Source organism: Pseudopipra pipra, chromosome 8 (assembly GCF_036250125.1).
Source record: "Pseudopipra pipra isolate bDixPip1 chromosome 8, bDixPip1.hap1, whole genome shotgun sequence".
Classification (NCBI taxonomy): domain Eukaryota; kingdom Metazoa; phylum Chordata; class Aves; order Passeriformes; family Pipridae; genus Pseudopipra; species Pseudopipra pipra.
This window is the reverse complement of record NC_087556.1, coordinates 630,743-654,146: the sequence shown is the minus strand read 5'-3', so window position 1 is coordinate 654,146 and position 23,404 is coordinate 630,743. Positions and strand designations below refer to the sequence as shown.

The 23,404-nt window shown below is 49.6% G+C and overlaps 1 protein-coding gene across 2 annotated transcripts; it reads left to right on the top strand.

Annotated features, from left to right (window-relative positions):
- Positions 1 to 28: 28 nt before the first annotated feature.
- TUBGCP2 (tubulin gamma complex component 2) lies at positions 29 to 22,733 on the top strand. 2 transcript variants are annotated; one of them, XM_064662104.1, is made up of 18 exons: positions 29 to 84; positions 1,268 to 1,431; positions 2,361 to 2,489; positions 2,768 to 2,944; positions 5,328 to 5,487; positions 6,474 to 6,681; positions 7,700 to 7,899; positions 8,852 to 9,041; positions 9,565 to 9,710; positions 10,324 to 10,504; positions 11,444 to 11,624; positions 11,821 to 11,993; positions 13,698 to 13,826; positions 14,298 to 14,418; positions 15,855 to 15,998; positions 16,539 to 16,667; positions 17,382 to 17,545; positions 22,429 to 22,733. In XM_064662104.1, exons 2-18 carry the CDS (start codon positions 1,282 to 1,284, stop codon positions 22,532 to 22,534), a joined length of 2,688 nt encoding a protein of 895 aa, XP_064518174.1. In that variant the 5' UTR covers positions 29 to 84; positions 1,268 to 1,281; the 3' UTR covers positions 22,535 to 22,733. The 2 variants fall into 2 exon arrangements, with proteins under 2 accessions (XP_064518174.1, XP_064518173.1); XM_064662103.1 differs by lacking the exon at positions 29 to 84 and adding an exon at positions 608 to 789.
- The last annotated feature ends 671 nt before the right edge of the window (positions 22,734 to 23,404 follow it).

Sequence of the window (23,404 nt, the reverse complement as noted above, 5' to 3'; positions counted from 1 at the left end):
GGCGGCGACACCGCGGGCACTGCGCGTGCGCAACGCCGGGGACGCGCTTCCCGGCGCCCGCGGCGGCACTTCCGGGCGGGACAGGTAGGGACGGGATGGGATGGGGACTGGCATGGCATGGGATAGGAGAGGATATGGGGCGGGACGGAATGGGATATGCAGCGGGACGGGACGGGATGGAGCGGGACGGAATGGGATATGGGAGAGATGGGATATGGGACGGGACGGGATGAAGCGGGACAGAATGGGGTATGGAGTGGGGCGGGACGGGATGGAGATGGACAGGGGGGCATGGAGAGGAACGGGACGGGATGGAGCGGAACGGGATGGGATATGGGAGAGATGGGATATGGGACGGGACGGGATGAAGCGGGACAGAATGGGGTATGGAGTGGGGCGGGACGTGATGGAGATGGACGGGGGGGGTGGAGAGGAACGGGACGGGATGGGATATGGGAGAGATGGGGTATGGGGCGGGGCGGGACGGGACGGGTTGGAGAGGAACGGGTCAGGATGGAGCGGGACGGAATGGGATATGGAGCGGGCCGGACCGGGATGGAGGGGGACGGGATAGGATGGAGCGGGCCGAGATGGAGCGGGCTGGGGCTGAGGCGCTGCCCGGGGGCCGCTCCGGGCGATCCGCCGTGGGATGCAGCGGGACCCGCCCGGCGCGATCCCGCTCCCAGCGCCGCACCCGCAGCCATTCCAGCCTAAACAATACCCTGACCTTGGCAAACCAAGAGTGTGTGTCCGTGTGCCTGATCCATGGATCTGCACTGTGTCTGCCTGGTACAATCTGTGCAGGGTGTTGCATTAAATTCCTTGGTTGTTGTCACGATGCCTCACTCAGACTCTCATTTAAGTAACTCTGCAGAATTTGATGCTTGGTCGTAATAAAGTGAGCAGTGGAATATAAAGACGCTAAATGGGGGAAGAACTGCTTCTGAGTGAGTTCAGGAGCAGCAGCGTGGCTGTGCTGCTGAAAGCAACAGTGCCAGCTGTCAGGACACAAACAGGGATTCCCACCTCGACTCAGGGACTTTCCTTTGCAGGTGGAAAATCCCTCTGCTGGCCCACCCCTGTTTGAGGTGGGGTTTGTGCCAGTGTAGCTAAATCAGGCCCCACAAGGTTTTATTTGCTTCCTCTGGGCGCGTTCCCTTATCCCAGCCGAACATCTCCGTGCTGGAAGCGTCGTGTGCGCCGGGTGTGTTTTCATTCAGCTTGTACAACGAAAGGACAACTCCCTGCTTTTCCCTGTGTCCCGCAGGCCGAGGAGGGAGCATGAACGAGTTCAGGATCCACCACGATGTGAACGAGCTGCTGAGCCTGCTGCGGGTGCACGGCGGGGAGGGTGCTGAGGTCTACATCGACCTGCTGCAGAAGAACCGCACGCCCTACGTCACCACCACCGTGTCGGCCCACAGCGCCAAGGTCAGCACCCCCTCCTGGCTCTCTCTGGGCATAACGGGTCATCCAGCAGGAAAAGAAACCCCCCCCAGGGTGATCTCATCTGGAATCGCAGCTACGGGTGTGCAGCGGGAAGACTGTCGGGAATATCCGTTTGATATCATTATTGATGATCTGGGTGAGGGGATTGAGTCCACCATTACCAAATTTGCAGATGTCACCAAGTTGGGGGGGAGTGTCGATCTGCTGGAGGGCAGGAGGGCTCTGCAGAGGGACCTGGACAGGCTGGAGAGTTGGGCTGATTCCAAGGGGATGAGGTTCAACCAGGCCAAGTGCCGGGTCCTGCCCTTTGGCCACAACAACCCCCTGCAGCCCCACGGGCTGGGACAGAGGGGCTGGAGAGAAAGGGACCTGGGGGGGCTGGTGACAGCAGCTGAACATGAGCCAGACTGTGCCCAGGTGGCCAAGAAAGTCAATGGATCCTGGCCTGGATCAGGAACAGTGTGGCAGCAGGAGCAGGGCAGGGATTCTGCCCCTGCCCTGAGCGCTGGTGAGACCACCCCTGGAGTGCTGTGTCCAGTTCTGGGCCCTCAGCTCAGGAAGGACATTGAGGGGCTGGAGAGTGTCCAAAGAAGGGCAGCGAGGCTGGTGAAGGGTCTGGAGCACAAGTGCTGTGAGAAGAGGCTGAGGGAGCTGGGGGGGCTCAGCCTGGAGAGGAGGAGGCTCAGGGGAGACCTCCTCACTCTCTACAACTCCCTCATGACCAGGCACACTTTTATGGCCATAATACTGCTTTTTGTTGTTGCTTTTAAAAGCCATCCACTGGTCAAGCTTTAAATGCTAGAAAATTGCTAACTCTGTCTGAAAGTTCATATCTATGTAGCCTGAGCTGCATGTTTGCTGTAATTCAATTTAATTTTAGTTGTAATTGATAGTAATGTGGTGTTTTACAGGTAAAAATAGCAGAGTTTACTCGAACTCCTGAAGATTTTTTAAAGAAATACGATGAGCTGAAGTCTAAAAACACAAGGCATCTGGATTCTTTAGTTTATCTGCTGTCAAAACTCACTGAAGACAAAGAGGTTGGTGTTCCCTTTAGAAATGGGTGTTGAACAGTAGCAGCAATGCAATGATTTTTAGCACAGCTGATGGTGAAATCCATAAAAATCAACAAATAACCAGTTGTAGCATTTACTGAGTTATTAAAGCACTGCTGAGAATTACACTCCTCTTGATATAATCCGTGGAAAACTGGGACAGAGAGATCCGTGGTCGGATTCAGCACAACAAGCTTATGGTCATGTGGCTTTTGCCTTAGTGTGTGCTCACAAAATCTTTTCTCTGTTTTGTGTATGTACAGACACTCCACTATCTGCAACAAAATGCTAAAGAAAGGGCAGAACTCGCAGCAAATGCAGCAACCAGCAGCACCACGAATTTTTCCATCCCCTCATCTACTTCCAAGATCTCCCTGCAGGAGCTCGAGGAGCTGCGGAAGCAGCTGGGCAGTGTCACAGCCAGCTCCAGTGCACAGCAGGTACAGAGCTCTTCCCAAGCTTTGGGCACAAAATCTTCCTTTTTGTTAGTCAGATCAGATTAATCCTTAATAAAAAGTAGCCTTCTTCTATTTCAGTCAGTTAAGGTCAAGTTCTTAAAGGTTAAATTCATAGTTAAACTCTTCCCTGTGAGGGTGGGGAGGCCCTGGCACAGGTTTTGCCCAGAGAAGCTGTGGCTGCCCCTGGATCCCTGAAAGTGTCCAAGGCCAGGTTGGACGGGGCTTGGAGCAACCTGGGCTAGTGGGAGGTGTCCCTGCCCATGGCAGGGAGTGGGAATGGGTGAGCTTTCAGGTCCCTTCCATCCCAAACCATTCTGTGATTCTAAGGTCAGTCACGTTTAGGCCTCAACAGTTCTGACTGGTTGGGGTTAATGGAATTCCCTTGTCCCATTTCAGCTTTAAGCTGTGCTGACATTCCCTTTTCTGCCCATGGCAGTGTTTGCTCAGGAGCTCAGCAGCCTTGTGGTGTGTCCCCATCCTTCCCGGGAGCTCTGGAAGTGGTGTTCTCTGGCATGTGTGGGTCCCAGCCAGAGGGATTGAAGTGGCAATGCAAGCCAGTTGAAAACATTTGTGCCTCTCTGCTGCTGCATTCATACTTCCTTGAGACTTTAAGAGCTGAAACTCTGCTAAAAGGCCTTCATGGGCTCAGGGCTATTGAGTTATTAAGGGCTGGGGCAGGAGGGCATTCCTTGGAAGGAGCTCTGCTCAGCCACTGCCATGGGAAGATCTCCAGTCTGTGAGGATCACAAAGGGAACCGGAGGACATTTACTGAGCACAGAGATGGGTTCTTTCTCTACCTCAGTGGATGTCAGTGCTTAAGATGTCAGATGCAGGTTCATCAGCATGACAGTGGCAAACTACCACCCTGTCCCATGGGCACTGAAGTGCCACCTGGGGGCCGTGTTTCCAGTCCCTGGGAGTTTTATCCAGCCCGTGAAGGCAAGGACCTAAATTTCAGGTTGCAGAGAGAAGGTGATTCATGCCCCATGTGCTTTGTCACCTGTGCCACAAAGTGCTGTGCCACCTGCCCTGGGATTACTTGGCACTGTCAGAGAGGTCATTCAGTGATTGGAGTTACTGCTTGGACCACTTTTGGTCCAGGGATCATCAAGGTGGGAGAAGTGAGGTGTTCCCTTTCAGGCAGCTCTGTCCTTTGTAGCCAGAACTGTGTCAACTCTGCCAGTTAACAAAGTCACACTAGAGCAGGTTGAACTGCAGCAGAGGTGCCCTGCCTCTTGTCAGGAAGAGAATCACAGGATCATAAAAAAATCTTGAAAAAGACCTCCAAGACCATCAAGTCCAACCTTGGACCGAATACCCACTAAACTGTGGCCCCAGGTGCCACATCTGCTCATTTTTTGAACACTTCCAGAGGTGGTAACACCACCATTTCCCTGGGGAGCCTGTTTCAACGATTAACCACTCTTTCAGTGAAGAAATTCTTCCTGATATCCAGCCTAAACCTCCCATGGCACAGCTTGAGGCTGTTTCCCCTTGTCCTATCTCTTGTTGCCTGGGAGAAGGGGTCCCTCCCAACCCAAACTTCATATTTCTCCATATACAAGTCCTGTTTCTGTTTGGGGAGTAGAGGAAATTGGGGTCCTTCCAGCAGATCACCCACACAGGGTGTAAGTAGGAAAGTAAATGGAGCCTGTGCATATCCCATTACACACACACATTTGTGGAGTTTAAGAAGTGGCCTTTGTAAGCTCTGTGTTTGTGCTCTTGGGGCTCTAAGTGTTCATGTAGGCTGTGCATCTCACAAGCCTCTCCAGCTGATAATTGGTCTTGCACTCCATTTGTTTTAGTGTCAGAGACCCAGAGCTGGGGGTGGAACGTCTTTCAGTCTTTAAGAGCTCACTTCCTTCACTGACTCCTACTGAGAGTGAAAAACTCCATCATTTTCTCTGGGGGTGGATTGTCTGGATTGCATTTGGCACTGAGTTCAGAGGTGTTCAGTGCCCCTGGAATAGGATGTTTGTGCTTACTGCTTCTGGAAGGAGTTTGCTGCTTTCCTGTAACCACTGCCTGATGGTTGTCCATGTCCCCATCCTGCTCCCCTGTGTGTGCCCTTGCACCCAGGGTGGTGGGGAGGGGTGTGGGCAGGCATTATTTGATGTATCCCCTGGTGAAAAGGCCAAATGTATTAAAAAAATCACCTCTGCAGCACTGACACCAATAGACTAAATGGCACTGGCAAACTAAACCCTACACTGTGCTACTGAAACAGCAGCTATTCTACTTTATGTTCTCAAGTCCATCAGTTTGCAGTCAATTTCTGCTTGAAATTAAAAATTCCTTGGCCTTCTGAATGTCTGCTGGGGGTTTGTTTCCCTTCTTTCTCCCTCTCTCTTTTCCCAACAGCCTCTTGAGCTCACACGAAAAATCCTCCGAGAAAAGCAGAACAAGAAGAATTCTGGTCAGCCCATTCCAGTGTTTCCATCCTGGGTGTATGAGAGACCTGCACTTCTTGGGGATTTCTTAATTGGCACCAGTTTAAGCACTGACACAACAGTACCCATAGGTATGTGATACACAGAGAAAATTTCACTGACTTGTAGTGGTTTGTACTCGTTCAGAAGCTGTTCAGATGTTCACGCTCAGGATGAAAGCAAAACCTGGCTCCTTGCACTCTTCAGGTGAAGAGCAGGTTCAAGAAACCCCAAATATTAACCCAAACTTATTTTGTTCACAGTGTTTACCCTGTGCTGAATTCCCACTCCACGGGATCTAATCCTTTTTCTCTCGAGTCACAGCCTCCATAAAATCCAACTGTAGGAGCATCACATCCGTATTCTCAGCTGAAAATGCTGTAGCTGTGCCTGACAGGGGAGTATTCATCAATCCACAGAACTCCTAAGACTGTAACAACCTCCCTGATAGTTGCCTTGTTTCGTGAGATAAACTTTGCTGTAGTTGGAGCCACTCTGCTCCCTGATCTTCTGATGCACTTTATATATATATATTAAAGGACTTGGGTCCTTTATGCTTCTTACAGCTGGTTTTTAGTTGTCTGCACCATTCAGAGACTTCACAGTTTGTAGCTCACCTGCAGCTTTTGCTGGGCTGGCATTTCTTTGTGTCTGTATTTGAGCTGGTTTCTTGACATTTGAGTCTTTCAGTGGAGGGGAGCTCTGGGAAGTTGTTGATGAGAATGGAATTCCTTGGTTTCAGTATAACTGAGCCCTTCAGGGTGGAAGGATCAGCAGCCTGAGCTGCAGGTGACGTTCTCTTGGCCACAGATGTGGGATGTGTAGCCCTGTCTGCTTGGGTTGCTTTGGGTATGAATGAGCAAAGGATTGTTTTCCAGGAAAGCAAGGTAGATCATCTTGGAGTTGACCCCAGCTCAGTTTTATTTCTCTGCATCCTGATGTGGCTTTGTGTGATGTCCCTTTGCTCTCTTTGGGGGGGTGTGTCCCTTCCAAGCTTGGGGTATGAGACTGAAATGAGTGATTGATCAGGTTGGCATGTCCTGACTGTGTCCCTTTTCTGTCCTCTCTTTGGAAACAGGTACCTTGCCACTGGCTTCCCAGGAATCCATGATTGTGGAGGACTTGCTGTATGTTCTGATTGGTGTGGATGGGAGGTACATCACAGCACAGCCTCTCGTGGGTAGGCAGAACAGAGCCTTCTCAGTCGATCCCAACTTGGACTTGTCCATCAAGGAGCTGGTGACCAGGATTCTTCCTGTGGCAGCAAGTTACTCTGCTGTCACCAGGTACCCAAGCTGTTTTCTGTCAGAGCAGGAGGTTCTCCTCTGAGCATAAGGAATCTGTCATGCTACAACTGTTAACTTCCAGGCTTAATTTAAACCCTTGGGGATATGAGATGAGTGACAATTTATTTGGGTTGGTTTTAGCTACATTTGCTTTTGCTGGGTTTTTCCTTTGCGTTGCCAGTTCGCTTTTTCATTCACACACCTTTGTTTTTTTTCCAGACTTGACCTTGTAAATTCAGGCCAAGTGCAATTAGGATCTGTTCAACTATTCTGGTTTGTCTCTTCCCATGAATTTCTCCATGTTTCCTGTTTTGTGCTCTCCTCTGGGCATCCAGGACTAGACAACCTTTGTGTGATTCTGAGCAGGAGAACCTGCTGTTCTCATAGATACCTTAAGTAATTGTTGAAAGGTCTTGGCATAAGGTGCACCTCCCTAACAGCAGATGTTTGCTGTGCAGTTTCTACATTTGCTTCAGAGTCCCTAAAAGATCAGCAAAGAAAAAAGAAGCATTTTTAGGATGTGATTCATCCAACCTCTTCTACACATCTCCTTCCAGATGATGTGACTTGTGTTCAGAGGCATCTGTCTCTCTCCACTGACATGTCTGGAGCCATCTAAATCTGGTCAGATGAATCCCTGCTGTGCCATGTGGTGTCAGAATCCAGCACCAGTGCTTTCCCCACGCATTCCTGCCTCTTGAGATCTTTTCCTGGCCTCTGATCTGTTGCTTATGCAAAGACAATCACCTTGAAAATCCTGCCTCTTTCTTTCTACACAGTGGTTTTGCTAATGATTTTAGTTCCCCTGCAACTGGAGAAGAAACATCTTCCCACAGCTTTCCCTACTAGGAAGTGTACTAGTGTATTCCCCATTCCCACCAGGAAATAGAGGGACTCAAGCTGAAGACCAGTGTGTTTTCCAGCACACTTATGTTCTTGTACAGTGTCCTGAAGGTAGAATCCCTGAAAATGGTAGAAGTTGCCTTGCCTGAAAGAGTTTCTGTTTTGCTTTTTACAGGTTTATAGAGGAGAAGTCTTCCTTTGAGTATGGACAGGTGAATCATGCTCTGGCTGCTGCCATGAGGACTCTAATCAAGGAATACATGATCCTAATTACCCAGCTGGAACACCTTCAGAGACAGGGACTTCTGTCGCTGCAGAAACTGTGGTTTTATATCCAGCCCACAATGAGGACCCTGGAGATTCTGGCTTCACTTGGTAAACTCCCAAAATACAGTCATTACATTTTGACAGCTTCTGAGAACTGTGCAGAGCAGCACCACAGGCAGGGCATGTCTCATTTTAATTTTCTGTTTTATTAAAGGGGAAAGCCAAGGGGAATTGTACTTGTCAGGGCACTGCTCTGTTTTTGGAGAGCTCTAGGGCCCAACCTGCCCTTTGGAGCTGTCAAGAGGCATGTCCATGTCCTTTACCTTCACAGCCCATGCCCTTCCCATCAGCTGTATCCACCACTGCTGTCTCTGCTCAGCTTCTTTCCAGACCCCTCTGCAGCTGTGTGTGGGTGTATAACCACACACTGGTTCCACCAGAAGTGATCCTGGAGGTTCCCAGTCCAGCCCCTTGCTTACAGCTGCAGCAGGTTGCTCAGGGCCACGTCCAGGCAAGCCTGGACAATCCCCCACCACTCTGGGCCCTTTCCCATGACATCACCACCCTCTTTGTGAACATTTCTTTCTGTTTCTCCAACTGGAATTGCCCTTCTTGTACCCTTTGCCCTTTTGGTATTGTCCAGTCCTGGACTGTGCCATGGCATGATGTTGTTGGTCACAGATGTGAGAATACCTGTGCATTACTCAGCTCAGAGAATTTATCTGGACCTAAATATTTGTTCAGATTTCCCTAATAACCTCCCTAAATCCTGGTGTTTGAGCCATATGCATGGCAGTGTTGTAGCCAAGGCTTTTAAGATTAGAGGGGTTTGGGGTCACTGGAGTGTGTGTTTCTTCCATCCCCACCTGGAAAGTGGATCTCTACCCGTGGTCCCCTCACAGCATAAGAGGTTTTTGGACTCTAAGCCACAGTGTATCTTGTGTCTGCCTGAGTTCAGTTCTCCTACCTTCAAGGGTTTTTTAGTCTGGGGACCATTTGGGGTTTTTTTTCAAGACATTTCAGTATGTAAGTGCCTTATATCTACATTTTTAAATTCCAGCTACTTCCGTGGATAAGGGTGAGTGTATGGGAGGATCCACCCTGAGCCTACTCCATGACAAGACTTTCAATTACACAGGGGACAGCCAGGCCCAGGAGCTGTGCCTGTATTTAACCAAGGCAGCCAGTGTGCCTTATTTTGAAATCCTGGAGAAGTGGATATATCGAGGCATCATCAATGATCCCTACAGGTAAAGAACAGTTAAGGGACGAAAACAAAATGCAACAGCTAAGAAACACTGATCTTCTCTGTCAAATCTGCATAGCCTGGGGGCCTGGAACAACACTCTGAAGTTTTTTTTGGCTTTTGTAGAATCATTTGGAGCATTTCTCTGTGTTTAATAGTTTATGCTGCATTTAAGAATCCAGAGTGGGGGCAGAGCTCAGGTTAAAATAGCTGAAATAATGCCTTAAATTAATGCCTGAATTAATTAAGGCAGACAAAGGCAGCTTCCTCTGCACTGACAACCAGACAATGTTTAAATGTGGTTTGTGAACCCTATAAAATTCTGCTTCTGTTGTAATTGATTGCAGATTAGCAGAGACACTGCCTAATGCTTCTCTTGCTTGAAATACAGACTGATTTCAGCTCTTGACTGGCATGTGTTCTCATGAGGCCTTGTTGCTGATAGCCCATATTGCCAGTTTACAGGGGGAAAAAAAGTAATCCTCATTGTACCACTTCCTGCTTCTAAACCTCTGCTTTCTGTTCAGTGAGTTCATGGTGGAGGAACATGAGCTGCAGAAGGAGAAGATTCAGGAGGACTATAATGACAAGTATTGGGATCAAAGATACACTGTTGTTCAGCAGCAGATTCCCTCATTCCTGCAGAAAATGGCTGACAAAATCCTGAGCACGGGTAGGTGCAGGTGCACTTGTGATGTGAGAGGAACCTGGAGACATGCCTTTGTGTGAAGGTGACAGAAACATTGTCAGGCCTTGCCACTTTATGGCATTGCCCTCTGAATTTGGAGGAATAGAAGGGTCAGATTTAAAAAGAACACCAAATCCTGTAAATGAAACAAGGCATGGGAAGGAGTCCAGCAGCAAGGGGAGCTGTCTGTCTCACTGCTGTTTTGTGGGGAGGGTTTTCCAGCTCGATGGAGCTGGGCAGCTGAGGTTTGGCCACCTGAGTGCTGATTTGGGGGGTTAAATGAAACAAGCAACCTGGTGGCCACCATTGTCCGTAAGTACAAACCCCTCTGAAGGGCAGCACCTCATCTGCAAAGTTTCAGGCCATCTGCAGAGATGTTTTGTTCCACTGGGAAACAAAACCATTCCCCAGTCTCCTTAAATGTGGTACCAGGTGCCTAGTTTAAAATTCTGCGTCATCTTTTGAAAGGTGTGTAAATCCTTCCCAGTAGAACTGGGTGTAAACATTTTGCAGCATGTCTTGAAGGTGATGGTGTGGGAGTTTCCCTGTTGGCTGCACAGTGGGGATGAATATGGGTCATTCTTGCTTTTCTTTTTAGGGAAATATTTAAATGTTGTGAGGGAGTGTGGGCGAGATGTTACCTGCCCTGTGGCCAAGGAGGTCATCTATACTTTGAAAGAGAGAGCCTATGTGGAACAAATAGAAAAAGCATATAACTATGCTAGCAAAGTTCTCCTGGACTTCCTGATGGAGGAGAAAGAGCTGGTGGCTCACCTAAGGTTTGATTTATCTTACTAAGTGCATGATAAATAGATTGCTTCTTATAGGGGACACTTTGTAGTTACCCTCTTCTCTTGGGATATTATCAGTTTGTTCTCTCTACTTCTGTTAGAAAGTTTGACCTAAAAAATAAGATTGGGGTTTTTTACCTGAAGAGAGGAAAAAAGAGAAGGCTAAAATCATGGGAATGTTGAGTGGAGAGGATGTCTGGGGGTCTCTGGTCCAAATTCCTTGGAAGGCTGCTGTCAAAACTAGGTCAGGGCTTTGTCTAGCCCAGTTAGATCAGGAGTCTGCATCCACATTGTGTTAAGGCTCTGAGGGTCCTATTTTTGCTCCAAAGCCTGCAGTTATCATGTGTGATCTCTGGCCAGGCTAATCCTCAGACTCACCTCAGAGCTATCTCCAAGTTCCAGGCCCAGTGCAGTTAACCCTCTCTGGTGCCATGTGAAAATTCAAAGTTTATGTGTCCTGTTATAACAATAGTCGGCTGGACTTAAAAAAAATCTGCACAGATACTTGTTCACTGAGAGGAGTTCAAGATTCTGCTCTGAACTGGTTGCTGCCCCTCTGCAGGATGTGCACACCATGGAGATTTGGGATTTGTTCAGGATAGCAGGAGCCTGTGCCCAGCAATGTGTTGCATACATAGGGGTTTTTTTTCTGAGGTGCATTTTTCGAGGTAGAAAAAGAACAGCAGCAGCCCTGATCTGACTGCACAAAAGTGTTCTGACTGAGGGGGTAGGGAGGGGGAGACATCCATAAAAGACTAGTCTTCAAATTGGTTATTTTTGGCTGTGTGTTCTCTAGGAAGAGGAACATTCTGTGATCCAACCCGGCGGCCTGGTTGAGTCGACTGCTTTTGTTCCTTTGGGTTTGATATGGATTAACCTGGGCTTTAAAAAAAAAATAATCAATTGTCCCTTCATTTTCTTGAGCAGATCTATAAAACACTATTTCCTGATGGATCAAGGGGACTTTTTTGTTCACTTCATGGACCTCACAGAAGAGGAGCTTAAGAAGCCCGTAGACGACATCATAACTACGAGGCTGGAGGCCCTGCTGGAATTAGCCCTGAGGATGAGCACAGCCAACACAGACCCTTTCAAGGACGATTTAAAGGTAAGAATGGATGGAAGCAGAATTTAGCAAGAAGGCCTGCCGTGATTTGGGAAGATCTGTGTGCCTGTGAGAACCTGCTGCTTCCCAGGTTGGTGTGGTGACTGGGTGTCACTCGGATCACGTGCGCTCTGTACGTGCTACATGGTGGTTGTGAATAACCTGTGGGTTCATTTTTTTTCCTGCTCTTCCTTTACAGATTGAGTTGATGCCCCATGACCTCATCACGCAGCTCTTGAGAGTGCTGGCCATAGAAACCAAGCAGGAGAAGGCCATCATCAGTGCAGACCCCACAGAGCTCACCCTCAGCGGCCTGGAAGCATTTTCCTTTGACTACATCGTTAAGTGGCCTCTGTCCCTTATCATAAACAGGTAAGGTGACCATCCATTGAAGGAAAAAAAGGCATGGGGTTGAAGCACGTTTCCACATGGCAGATGCTGGAAATCCTGTCTATTTAAAGTGGTGTTATAAGTTGCTGATGAGTAAGGGATGCTTTGGGGTTGCTGAGCCCTGCTTCTCTCATTTGTATACTGTGCATAATGGGTTGTCTCTTCAGTAGAGCCCCGTGTCTGAGGCGTGCTTGGGAAGTCAGATCTTCATTTGAAGTGGTGGGAAGGCGTAGATCAGAGAATCATGGAATGGTTTGAGTTGGAAGGGATCCTAAAGCTCATCATGTTCCACCCCCTGCCGTGGGCAGGGACACCTTCCTCTACCCCAGGTTGCTCCAATCCCCATCCAGTGTGGCCTTAGACACTTCCAGGGCAACCTGTGCCAGGGCCTCCCCACCCTCACAGGGAACAATTTCTTCCCAATATCCCATCTAAACCTCCTCTCTTTTGTTTTGAAGCCATTCCCCCTTGTCCTGGCACTCCAGGCCCTTGTAAAAAGTCTCTCTCCATGTTTCCTGCAGGTTCCCTTCAGGCCCTGGAAAGCCACAATTAGGTCACCCCAAAGCTTCTCTTCTCCAGGCTGAACAATCCCAGTTCTCTTAGGGATGCTTTCCCAGCCTGGTCCTTGGTTTCACCTGTGACTGGTCACCCAGATTTCACGTGCCCTTGGCTTTCTGAAGTATCTTCCATGAGAATATGAACTCTCACAAGGGGGTTTCCATGCAAGAACCAAACATTCCTCAAACCTGGAGAGCAGAAGAAAAATGCACTTTCTGGTATCCCTTGGTTGCAAACTGGAGGGGTACAAGGCTGCTGGTAGGGGATTGATAGCAAACTATTTTGCATTTAATGGAGTTGTGAGGGAACGGTTCGTTTTTCCACAGGGATATGCCTCTTGTTTGCCTGGAGAAACCCTGGCAGACCCATTGCTGTGGGACAAGCAGCGTTGCATGAACAGGGTGAGGTGACAGATGTCGAATTGCTAAATGCCAACAACAAATTGGTCCCTTAATTTCCCCTCTGAAAATTCAGCGGGATCGCTTTTTCTAGCGACGTGATGCTTTGGGAATTGCATCTCTTTCTTTCCAGTGGAGTGTGTTAGCTCTGATGGGAGCTGTGGAAGTGAAAATAGGATTTGGTGAGGTTTCCTGAACTGTACTGACTGGAGCTGTGCAGACACCTACGCTCAAGTGTCTGAGCACAGACCCGAATCCAGTCCCTGGAGCTATAAATAAGCAGCCCCATCTGCTTGTGACAGTGCATTGCTGCTGGGGTAATGCTGCCTGTAGCTTGGTTACCGCTTTTTCTCCCTTTCTGTGGAAAATCCTGGTGAATTATTGGGTGATCACAGCAGCCTTAGCACAGTGGGTACAAGACCACGGGCTCTCAGCCCTCACTCCCCCTCTGTGAGTGACCTCTGTGCGTGGAGCTCGAGGGGGCTGAAGGAGGCTGGTGATGTACCCACTGGCAGGAAATACGGGGGAGGGACTCCTTGGGGAGAAACTCTTTGGGATGGTTACAAATGTGGTTCTTTTCCCCTTTGGTTCAGGTTGTTTCAGTGTGATTTGTGTGCGTCTGAAGGCGTGAGGAACATATTGTGTAGAGTCTCTTTACCTTTGAGCAGCCTCAGCCTTCACAGCTTAGTCTGTCAATCAAGAGCTGGATGGGTTTCTCCTTTCTTTCCAGGAAAGCACTGACAAGGTACCAGATGCTTTTCAGACACATGTTCTATTGCAAACATGTGGAAAGGCAGTTGTGCAACGTGTGGATCAGCAATAAGACAGCCAAGCAATTCTCCCTGCATTCAGCTAAGTGGTATGGTCTTTTTCTTTTTTTTCAGCTGGGTCAGTTTTGGGTTTCCTTCTTGCTGTTTAGGTACATCATGACATGGCTCACATAATATTGACATGAAAAAGATCCTTACAAGTGTTTTACAGGCTGGGAGAGCTCAAATTATAACATTTTAGGTTTCACTCAATAGTTAACACTAGTAAAATTGCTTTAATATTTAATATTAAAATTTTATTTGAATGTAGGCAAATATTCAAAGTCATTGTCCATTCTACAACAGGTTCAAAACTCTGACTCTGGTAACTGAGGGAAAACCATTGGGATACGTGGAAAATAATCAGAGATGGTTTGCATTGACTTTATAATCCCTCTCACACTGCAGCAGGGAATTTGCTAGGACAGAAATATTTAGCTCTGCTTCGCTGTGCAAGCCTGGTGATAGTTCTTGGTGGCATTTGCTAGCTCTGAGCTGTGTGGGTGTGATTTCTCCCCTAGGTTTGCTGGTGCTTTCACACTGCGGCAGCGGATGCTGAATTTTGTGCAGAATATCCAGTATTACATGATGTTTGAAGTGATGGAGCCAACATGGCACATTCTAGAGAAGAACCTGAAGTTGGTGAGTGTGGGTGCTGGAGGGAAGTTGGAATGGAGGTCTTAGCAAATTTAATATAGGGAAAAAAATACCTGATCTCAGTTACTGCAGGAGTCTGTTGGTTTTGTTGGAGGCACTTGTAGTGCTGCTGTTCTGCATCACCTTTCTGCTTCATCAGTCATATACCCCTTCCCTGTGCTGCATCCTCCTGTCTGCCCAGCTCACACCCTGCACCCTCTTATGTAAGGGCTGTTCTGCTGAACATTCCCATACACAGAAGAAAGAGAACTGTGGAAAAGGAAGAAGGATGCAGAGTGCAAAGATCATAAACCAGTCCAAACATCTCCAGCTGATTCCTTTGGCTGACTTACAGTGCTCTTAAAAATGGAGTCTGTGCTTTCTCTTCCATGCAGCTGCCAAGAACTGGGATGCTAGGACTGTCCAGTATTAAACAGGGCCTTCCTGATTCAGGTGGCTATTCCACATGTCTGTTCCCACTGCAGGTGGGCAAGGCTGGAGCACTTCTCCACTGCAGTGGCATCTGGGAGAGGCTCAGCTCACTTCCCTGTTGAGCTGAGCTCACTTATGCCTCTTGAGAGGGGATCTGGGCAAGGCATCATTTGGGTTCCTTTCACAGAGATGTGATGTCCTGAGCTGTGGGATTTTCCAGGTGTGTTACAGAATATTTCAGGTTCACTTCTCCGAGTAACTTCCCCAGAAGTTAATTAACAAAAAACTGCAAGAATCAGGTTTTATCTCATGAGGGACATGCCAGATGCCTTTATTGTATCTTGGAGAAGAACACGTTCCCAGCTCATGTCCCACCTGCCTGTCTGAAACCAGGAATGAGAAGTTGTTCTGAGCTTCAGGACATCCCATAATTGTACAGAGTGAGAGGGGGATTTTAATCTATCATTTAAAACTCAGGACTGAAACAGCCCATTGAAGTAGCAGAGCTGGACAAAAATCTTACAGAATCCTTGCAGCACTGCATGTCCCAGTTCCTTATTGGCTCCTGAAGCACATTTCTGAATAACCTGTATGTTTTAAGCCTTATATGTTTATTGACATTTAAGGTTCTTTGATTTGTTTTTCTCTTTTCCACTTATTTTCCCTGAGATTGTAAAGGTGGGAGTGGGCATGACAGGCACATTTAAAAGCAAAGGAAGTGCATGTTCATAGAGCAGATAACTCCGTCCTATCCAGTGGAGGGTTTGGGTGATTAGGGAAAGCATAATTTGGTTGAGGAGGTGATGTGACAAATCAAAGGTTAGAAGCCTTTGAAGGCAGTAATGCAGATTCAGTCTCCATCTCAGGATGTTTCTGGAAGGTACATGAGGAGCTTCTCACCAGCATGGCTGAGAGATCCCTGTCAGGGCAGGGTGCTGGGGTACAGCTCTGGGAGAGTGCAGCACATGAGCCCTGGTTTGGTTTGTCACTGCTGTCCTGTCCTGTCACAGGCATCCAACATTGACGACGTCCTGAGCCACCACACGAGCTTCCTGGACAACTGCCTGAAGGACTGCATGCTGACCAACCCAGAGCTGCTCAAGATCTTCTCCAAGCTGATGTCTGTCTGTGTCATGTTCACAAACTGCATGCAGGTGTGTACAGCCCTGCCAGCTGCTCTGGGTGCCAGCCAGCTGGGACAGTCCCCTTTGCCGGCCCCTCCTGTGCTCAGCGCCCGTGGACGAGCCTCAGTTCCCTCTGTCAGCAGGCTTTAGAGCCTGATGGCTCACACCCTCTCCCGAGTGGTTTCTGTGGCCTCTTGCTCCACAAAATTCCCTGTGCTCTCCTTTTTCCATGTTGAGATCACGTGAGTGGAATTCCCTCTCTCCAGCCAGTCCTGCAGCAGAACGTGGGGTGTAAGTTGTAGGGCTCTGTAGAGGCATTCTTTTGAGGGTCAGGTGGTTGGACTGATGGAGACTGGGCACATTCTGGCCAGCACCAGGGAGCCCATGGCTTTAAAAAAGCCCACCTTCCTCTGGGTTTAGGGAGGTCTGTGTGTCACATCATGAACTGAGCCTCAGGGCTGGCTTTCCTGGGAGTCCAGCAGCCGCAGGGCGAGCAGAGCTGAGCCTCCTGCTTTGCCACGGTGGAAAGAAGGGGCTGTAACCATTTCCCCACCCCTGTGCCCTTGCCAGAGGTTCACCCAGAGCATGAAGCTGGACAGTGAGCTGGAGAGGCTCACCCTGGAGCACGGCACCATGCTGGGCCCCCCCACGGAGGAGGAGCGCGCCGAGGAGGCTGCCAAGAAGAAGCTGACCAACAAGGTGGGACACGGGGAGGGGTGGCCGGGCCCTTCCCTCTGCCTGGGGGACAGGCTGGTCAGGATAGTGCCCCAGCTCCTGCAGACAGACCTTCCTAGTTCCCAGAGCACCCCAAAAGCACAGTCTCTGTGGAGTTGTGGGCGGTGCTGGAGCACTGGTGGTGGTCTCAAAGTCTGCTTTGAAGGCCCTGTCTCCCACAGCAGTCCCTGCTCTGTTTTTTAGGTTCTTAGTTGTATTTTCACTGTGCAGTGGGTACCCCCAGCGAGGCTTTCTGCAGCACCAGAGCTCTCTGATTTCCAGAGCTCTGCTGGGGTGTGAGGTGGGCTCTTTGCAGCCCATTGCCTTCATACCTGGGATATTTGTCTTGTCCATGTTTCTGTCCCTGGATGCACAGAGGATGTGCTTGGTGTGCTCTGCAGCCTGTCTTGGGCAGCACACAATTTCTGCTTAATGTCTTTTCCTCCTGCTTGAAAATAAACAGTGGCAGCATATATATAACTCTACTGGGTCTGTTTGTGGATAACTCTACTGGGATCTGCTCCAGGGTTCTCCCAGGCTGGGCACAGCAAGGATTTTAACTACTAAGAACTCTGCAACTGTCTTGGAAGTGTCATGGCAGTAATTCTGAGCAGGTTAGGAAAAGGAGGGAATAATTGTATCTCCTTGGCAAGGGCAGATCAGCAAACACATGGGGCCACTCTGCCTTTGTCTCTGCAGCTTTTAGCAGAGCATGCTGACAACCTCCACCTCACATCTGGCTTTGAAGCCACCATCAACAAGTTTGACAGCAATTTCTCCACACAGCTGCTGGACCTGCTGGACAAACTGAGCATTTACAGCACCAATGACTGTGAGCACAGCATGCTCAACATCATCTACAGGTGAGCCAGTCCTTTTCTGTCTGTAACTTCCCCTCCTGTGGGGCCCAAGTTCAGCTCAGGAATCGCTGATTATAACTGTGCATGAATGAAAACACTGGAAGCACAAGAAATACATATATTTGGGAGCTCTGAGCAACCTGGTCTAGTGGAAGGTGTCCCTGCCCCTGGCAGAGGGTTGGAAACAGATGAGCTTTAAGGTCCCTTCCAACCCAGTCCATTCTATCATACAATGCTTTGAATTTCAACCTAAAGCTTGGAAAAAAAAAAAAAAACCAAAACACATTCCTTTGAACTATGTGAAATTTGTTTATTAATATTGTAAATGTAGTGTAAGTTTTCCTGGGGATTGTCTCACTCTGGAGGCAGTGGATATTCTGATTCCTGAATACAGCATGAGTATCCTGTGATGAGAAAGCTGTGCAGGGGTTTGGTCATAAAGTGGCTGTTTTAAGTTCACATACTGCATTTCTTTCAATAAGCAGCCTCTTGGATATCAGAATTCCTCTGGAAATACCTAAAAGTCAGGTACATAAGATATGAGAGAGAGAGAGAGAGGAGATGGAGGTTTTGCTGCTGGGTTTATAACCTGCATGTTTTCAATAAAATTACCATGGAAGTTCTGTTCACTGCCCATCTTTTATGGCTGGCTGATAACCCTCACACCTCTGCTGAGATGTGCTACCCCTGAAAGCAGAGAGAGAAAAGGTTTCAGCAGTGTTTTTTTCAGGAGGTTGTTTGTCCCCTCCTCATGCCTTTGTCCTTTTCTAACAGCATCTGGCAGGGCTGTCGAGGGATCCTGGTACTGACCTTTGCAAACACTGTTTGGTGAAGTGTTCCCATGGGAAACTGCTCTTCCAGTTGTCCTTTTCTTCTGAGAACTTCTTGTGCAGCCAACTCCCACACACTTACACAGCCCCTGGCCTCCTGCTCGAGCTGAGAGGTGTTGCCATGGCTGAGGCCAAGGCTGAGCACTAGACCCTGTCATCACTGTTACCTTGGTGCTTCCAGGAGCAGAGTCCAGCCCCCCAGCTCCCACAGCACTGCAGAGAATGTCTTGGCTTCTTCCTTGTAGGATTGTATTCCTTATTTAAGGATACTCACAGGCATCTGAAAGGAAATGCAGTGCCACAGGGCTGCTTGGTGCTCTGAGCTCTCCCACTTCCACCCCCCTGTCAGGGTAGGAGCTTCCCAGCTCCAGAGCTGCCCCTGTGGGTGGATGCTGAGTCCCTGAAATGGGAACTTAGGGCTTCTCCACAGCCCTAAAAACTCTGCTTCACTCTGTCTCTGAAGTGACCAGAGTCAGAGGTTTCCTCCTCATCTTGGAAATTGTTCAAAGACTTCCAGGATTTCCAAGACCTGTTTTTTGTGGCCGTGAGTGCAGGCCCCAGCTGCAGAAGTGATTGCTGTTCCTTTCAGTTCTAGCCAGCACAGCCAAGTCTCTTCAAATCCTTTTGGGAGGTGCAGGTGCAGCTTATCAAGGCTTTCCCAACATTTTATATCATCCCTCATCTGCCTGGGCATCCTTGTTCATCATCATCAGGCTGTTGTAGGTCACAGGCAGGATCCATCTGTAGGAAAGGGCTGAAGGGATTAAGCTCTCACTCTTCCCTGGCTGCCATCACTCCTGGGTGTCACAGGACCATCCAGAGTCGGGCTGGATTCAGGGGTGGGGACCACAAGCAGTTGAGTCATCCAGGCAAGAACATTTCCTCCTCCTCAGTGCTCCAGCTCTGCCTCCTTCTTCAGCCAGCACTTGCATTTTCATCATTTCCAGAACAAGTTCTGACTGACAGGCTCGCTCATGGTGCTCCATCCAGGAGATCTGGGTGGAGACTCAGGGTGCACAGGGCATGGCCAGCACAGTGCTGAAGACCAAATGACCTGCCCTAGTCACAGAAGAGCCTCGTGTCAGCATCACACACCTGCCAGAGGGGTGGGACAGGCTGGTGCTGCACTGTGGAGCCTGGCTCTGTGCCCTGGCCGTGCTGCCATGGCCAGGGACTGCCCTCCACCTTTGTGTCTCACAGCCCACACTCAGGTGGCTCACGGGTGACTCCTGAGCTGGGAAACCTCTGGAGCCAGTTCTTCCAAATATGGAGAGGTTGGGTTTTGCAAGCAGTACTTCCTGCTTCAGGGAAAAGGAGAAGTGTGGTGGTTCAGGGGGTTCTGAGGAAACCAAGTGCTGTTACCAAGTGGGTTACATTGAAAACATGACGTGAGCTGCATCCAGTGGCTCAGAAGAAGGTCTGAGTCCTTTGCCCCCATTATTTCAATGCCCCGGTTCCACTGAGGAAATCCTGAGTCTATGCCATCAGCACTGTCATCACTATCAAGTCCCTCCCCATCCCAATTTGGACCGTCTGGAACCACTTGAGTCTTCACCAAGACGTTGGAGGCAGCTGGACCTCTCCTGACAAACATTTCCTTGGTGGAAATGGTGGATGTTAACAGGCCGTGGGACATGGGACGTGTCTTCCCATCCCCACAGGCTGCTCAGGAGTGATTTCAGGAGTGGAAGCCCCACGGTGGATGCCCAGGGGTGACATTCAGCTCTCATTGAGCCTGTGGGGATTGTTGGCTCCAGGCCTGGGCTCTATGGCAACAGGAACCCGAGAACCGGAGCGGAGACGGTTGCCATCTGAAGTAACATATTTGACAAAGAGATGGAAGAGTTTATAAGACATACCAGTCTTTTTTTATAAATTATAACCTTTTTGTAAGAGTGCTTTTCGAGGGTGATGGTCAGCATTTCAGGTAGATAACAGAACAGCCCTTTATTCACAATTGTGGTACTTGCTCATCATTTATTTGATCCTAGTTAGTGTTTATTCAGTTTATAGTACTGAGTAACTGAGGCACAACTGTTGATTTTGTTTGTGGCCTCAGACAACAGATGATGGAGATCCAGAGGGTTTCCTTAAGAGCTCACAGGTGACTTGCAGATCTCTGGTGTGCCCAAGTCCTGCTCAGGTGCCTCACAGAATCATAGAATATCCTGAGTTGGAAGGGACCCCCAAGGATCATCCAGTCCAATTCCTGGCCCTGCACAGACACCCCAACAATCCCACCCTGTCCCTGAGGGCACTGTCCAAACCCTCCTGGAGCTCTGGCAGCCTTGGGGCTGTGCCCACTGCCCTGGGGAGCCTGGTCAGTGCCAGCCACCCTCTGGGGGAAGAACCTTTCCCTGAGACTCAACCTGACCCTGCCCTGGCACAACTCCAGCTGTTCCATGGCTCCATCAGCAGCAGTGCTGACAGAGGGTTGGCAACTGCAGGAACTCTCCAGTTACTCCTTCACATCCCAGGGGTGAAAGGGAGAAGAACTGGAGCACAGGGGGCTTTGTCAGAAGGGTTAAGTCTACATTCTTAGAAATCTTACCATCAGTGCGGTTTTCAGACATCCTTCCTTCACCAGTTTGGAGGAAGCTGAGCTCAGAGTAAGTCACTGGGACATGAAGTGATGCAAATCCCAGTTCCAACTACAAAGGGAGAAACTGCAGTGCAAGCAGGTTTTGAGGCAGCACCACGCAAATTTTTAAGAAATAGTTATCACAGATCATTAAAACCTGAAAACAGCTGAAAGGGAAGCCAAGAAAAATCTACAATTCACCCATAAAACAGCTTTAGAAATGGAGCAGGTCCTCAAAGCAGTGATGTAGCTGAGTCCTGACCTTATGTTTGAATCAAAACTTGGTCAGTACACTCACCTCAGTGCCAGGTTTCCCTGGTACAATTCCTGAAGGACGAAAGCAATGTAAGCTTTTCAACCAGGAGAGAGCAACAGATAAATTCCATCTGTCGAGGCTCTGTTTTCTGCAGGCACCAAAAAATGTCAAGGAACAATTTGTTGCCATTTGTGTGAGGTTGTTAAGCAACATGAAACTCAAATATTGTGCCCATTCAGTTGGTTTTGGAGCAACCTAATTTGAGAAATGGAGAGAGTAACTTTGGTGTGATTCACAGGCTTGCACTGATTCAGTGTCCCAGGGCACACGAGGGTAAGAGCTGCACGTGGGTTTGGGATCTGCCGTGGGAAGGTCGCAGCAGGTGCGGGGCTGGGTGGTTCTGTGGCATCTCTTAGGATTATCAAGGAGACAGGATTACAGTATCCCTGATGTTGCCTGTTTTGGAGAGGTGTTTACAAGTATCAGCAGCGCTTGGTGTTTGTAGCGGAGAACCTTCCAACCTCGTCTTGGTGAATCGTGGATCTGTGTGAAGCATCCCGGTGTTAGCAAGGAGGTGGTGGGGATGGAAACCACGGCATTATGCGGTGGTTACAGGGAATAATATGTGGATTTCCTGTGAGAATTGGTACCAGAGTTCAGTGGTGGTGGAGTCTGGTCTTGGTTTGGCACTGACCAGGCTCCCCAGGGCAGTGGGCACGGCCCCAAGGCTGCCAGAGCTCCAGGAGCGTTTGGACAATTCCCTCAGGGACAGGGTGGGATTGCTGGGGTGTCTGTGCAGGGCCAGGAGCTGGACTGGATGATCCTTGGGGGTCCCTTCCCACTCAGATATTCTGTGACTGGTGTTAAGGGGAGGTGGGAGGTGGCTGGGAAGTGCTGAGCCCGAGGAGCCCTCACTCCATCCCTTGTCCCCAGGTGACACTGCAGCAGTGCTGGGAGGTCGAGCTGCAGCTCCGGGCAGGGGCTGGGAGCGTTTGTTCCTTCCCGATGTATTTGGGATGTAAAGCACAGGTGACACTGAGCCTGTTGCCGAGGGACAGGCACACCAGAGGTGTCACCAGCACCTGCAGCTCACACACACGTCCCACCTCGCTCGGACCCACCCGGCACGGGCAGGGCAGGCGAGGCCAGGGCTCGCTGCAGGGGCCCTGGGGAGGTTCCTCCGCAGCGTCCCCCACCTCTGGTGTGTTCTGTCTCACAGGTTGGACTTCAACGGGTTCTACACGGAGCGCCTGGAGCACATGTCGGCCGAGCGCAGCCAGAAGGCAGCGCCGCTGCTGCCCCGCCTGGCCGTGCCCGCCCAGTGAGCCGGGACCTCCCTCCGCATCCACAGGGGCAGCTGGAAACCAGCCGAGGGCTGTCCCGGAGACACGGGGGAACGTTCAGTCTCCTGAGATGTGTGTAGTGAAACTTGTTCTTCCGACAGGCTTTTTGTTAAGTCGTCTTTTTTTTTTTTTTTTTTACTGCGTTGTACAATGACGTGTCTGTGTGTTGTAAAATTAAACAACAACAAAAAATCAGGGTTATTTTGTCTGTAAACAGGGTGCAAGTTTTTGTGGCTGCCCCATCCCTGGAAGTGTCCAAGGCCAGGTTGGAGGGGGCTTGGAGCAACCTGGGCTAGTGGAAGGTGTCCCTGCCCATGGCAGGGCTGGAATGGGATGAGTTCTGAGGGCCTTTCCAACCCAAACATTGTATGGGCTGAGCCCTCAGCAGAGGAGTTTCAGGGAGCCTTAACAAGAGTTATACAGCTCTTAACTTTGCCTGAGCCAGTTTGGGAGCAGGTGAGGTAGAGGCTGGAAGAGAAATGTCTCCCAGGGACAAGGGGCAACCAAGACATGTGCCAGGGACCGAGGGGCAAGAGTGGGAACCTGGGCACGTGTGTAAGGGCTGTGGGCACAGGGCTGAGTGCTCCTGGTGGTGACCTGCCCTTCCTCACTCCTTCACAAGGACCTTTGGAGTTCATTGGAAGGAAGAGCCAGGTTGTCTGTGCTCCATGGCCTAAAGCTGGACCTCCAGGGAGAGAGTGGAGACCACCAGCGAGCACCGAGTCCCAGCAGAAGTCATGGATAGTTATGAAATGCTCATTTTTGAAACCAGTGCCCCATGGAACTCCCTGATGCCACGTGGACCCTCCCCAATGTGCCACAGACCCTCCTCATACCCCGTGAATCCTCCCC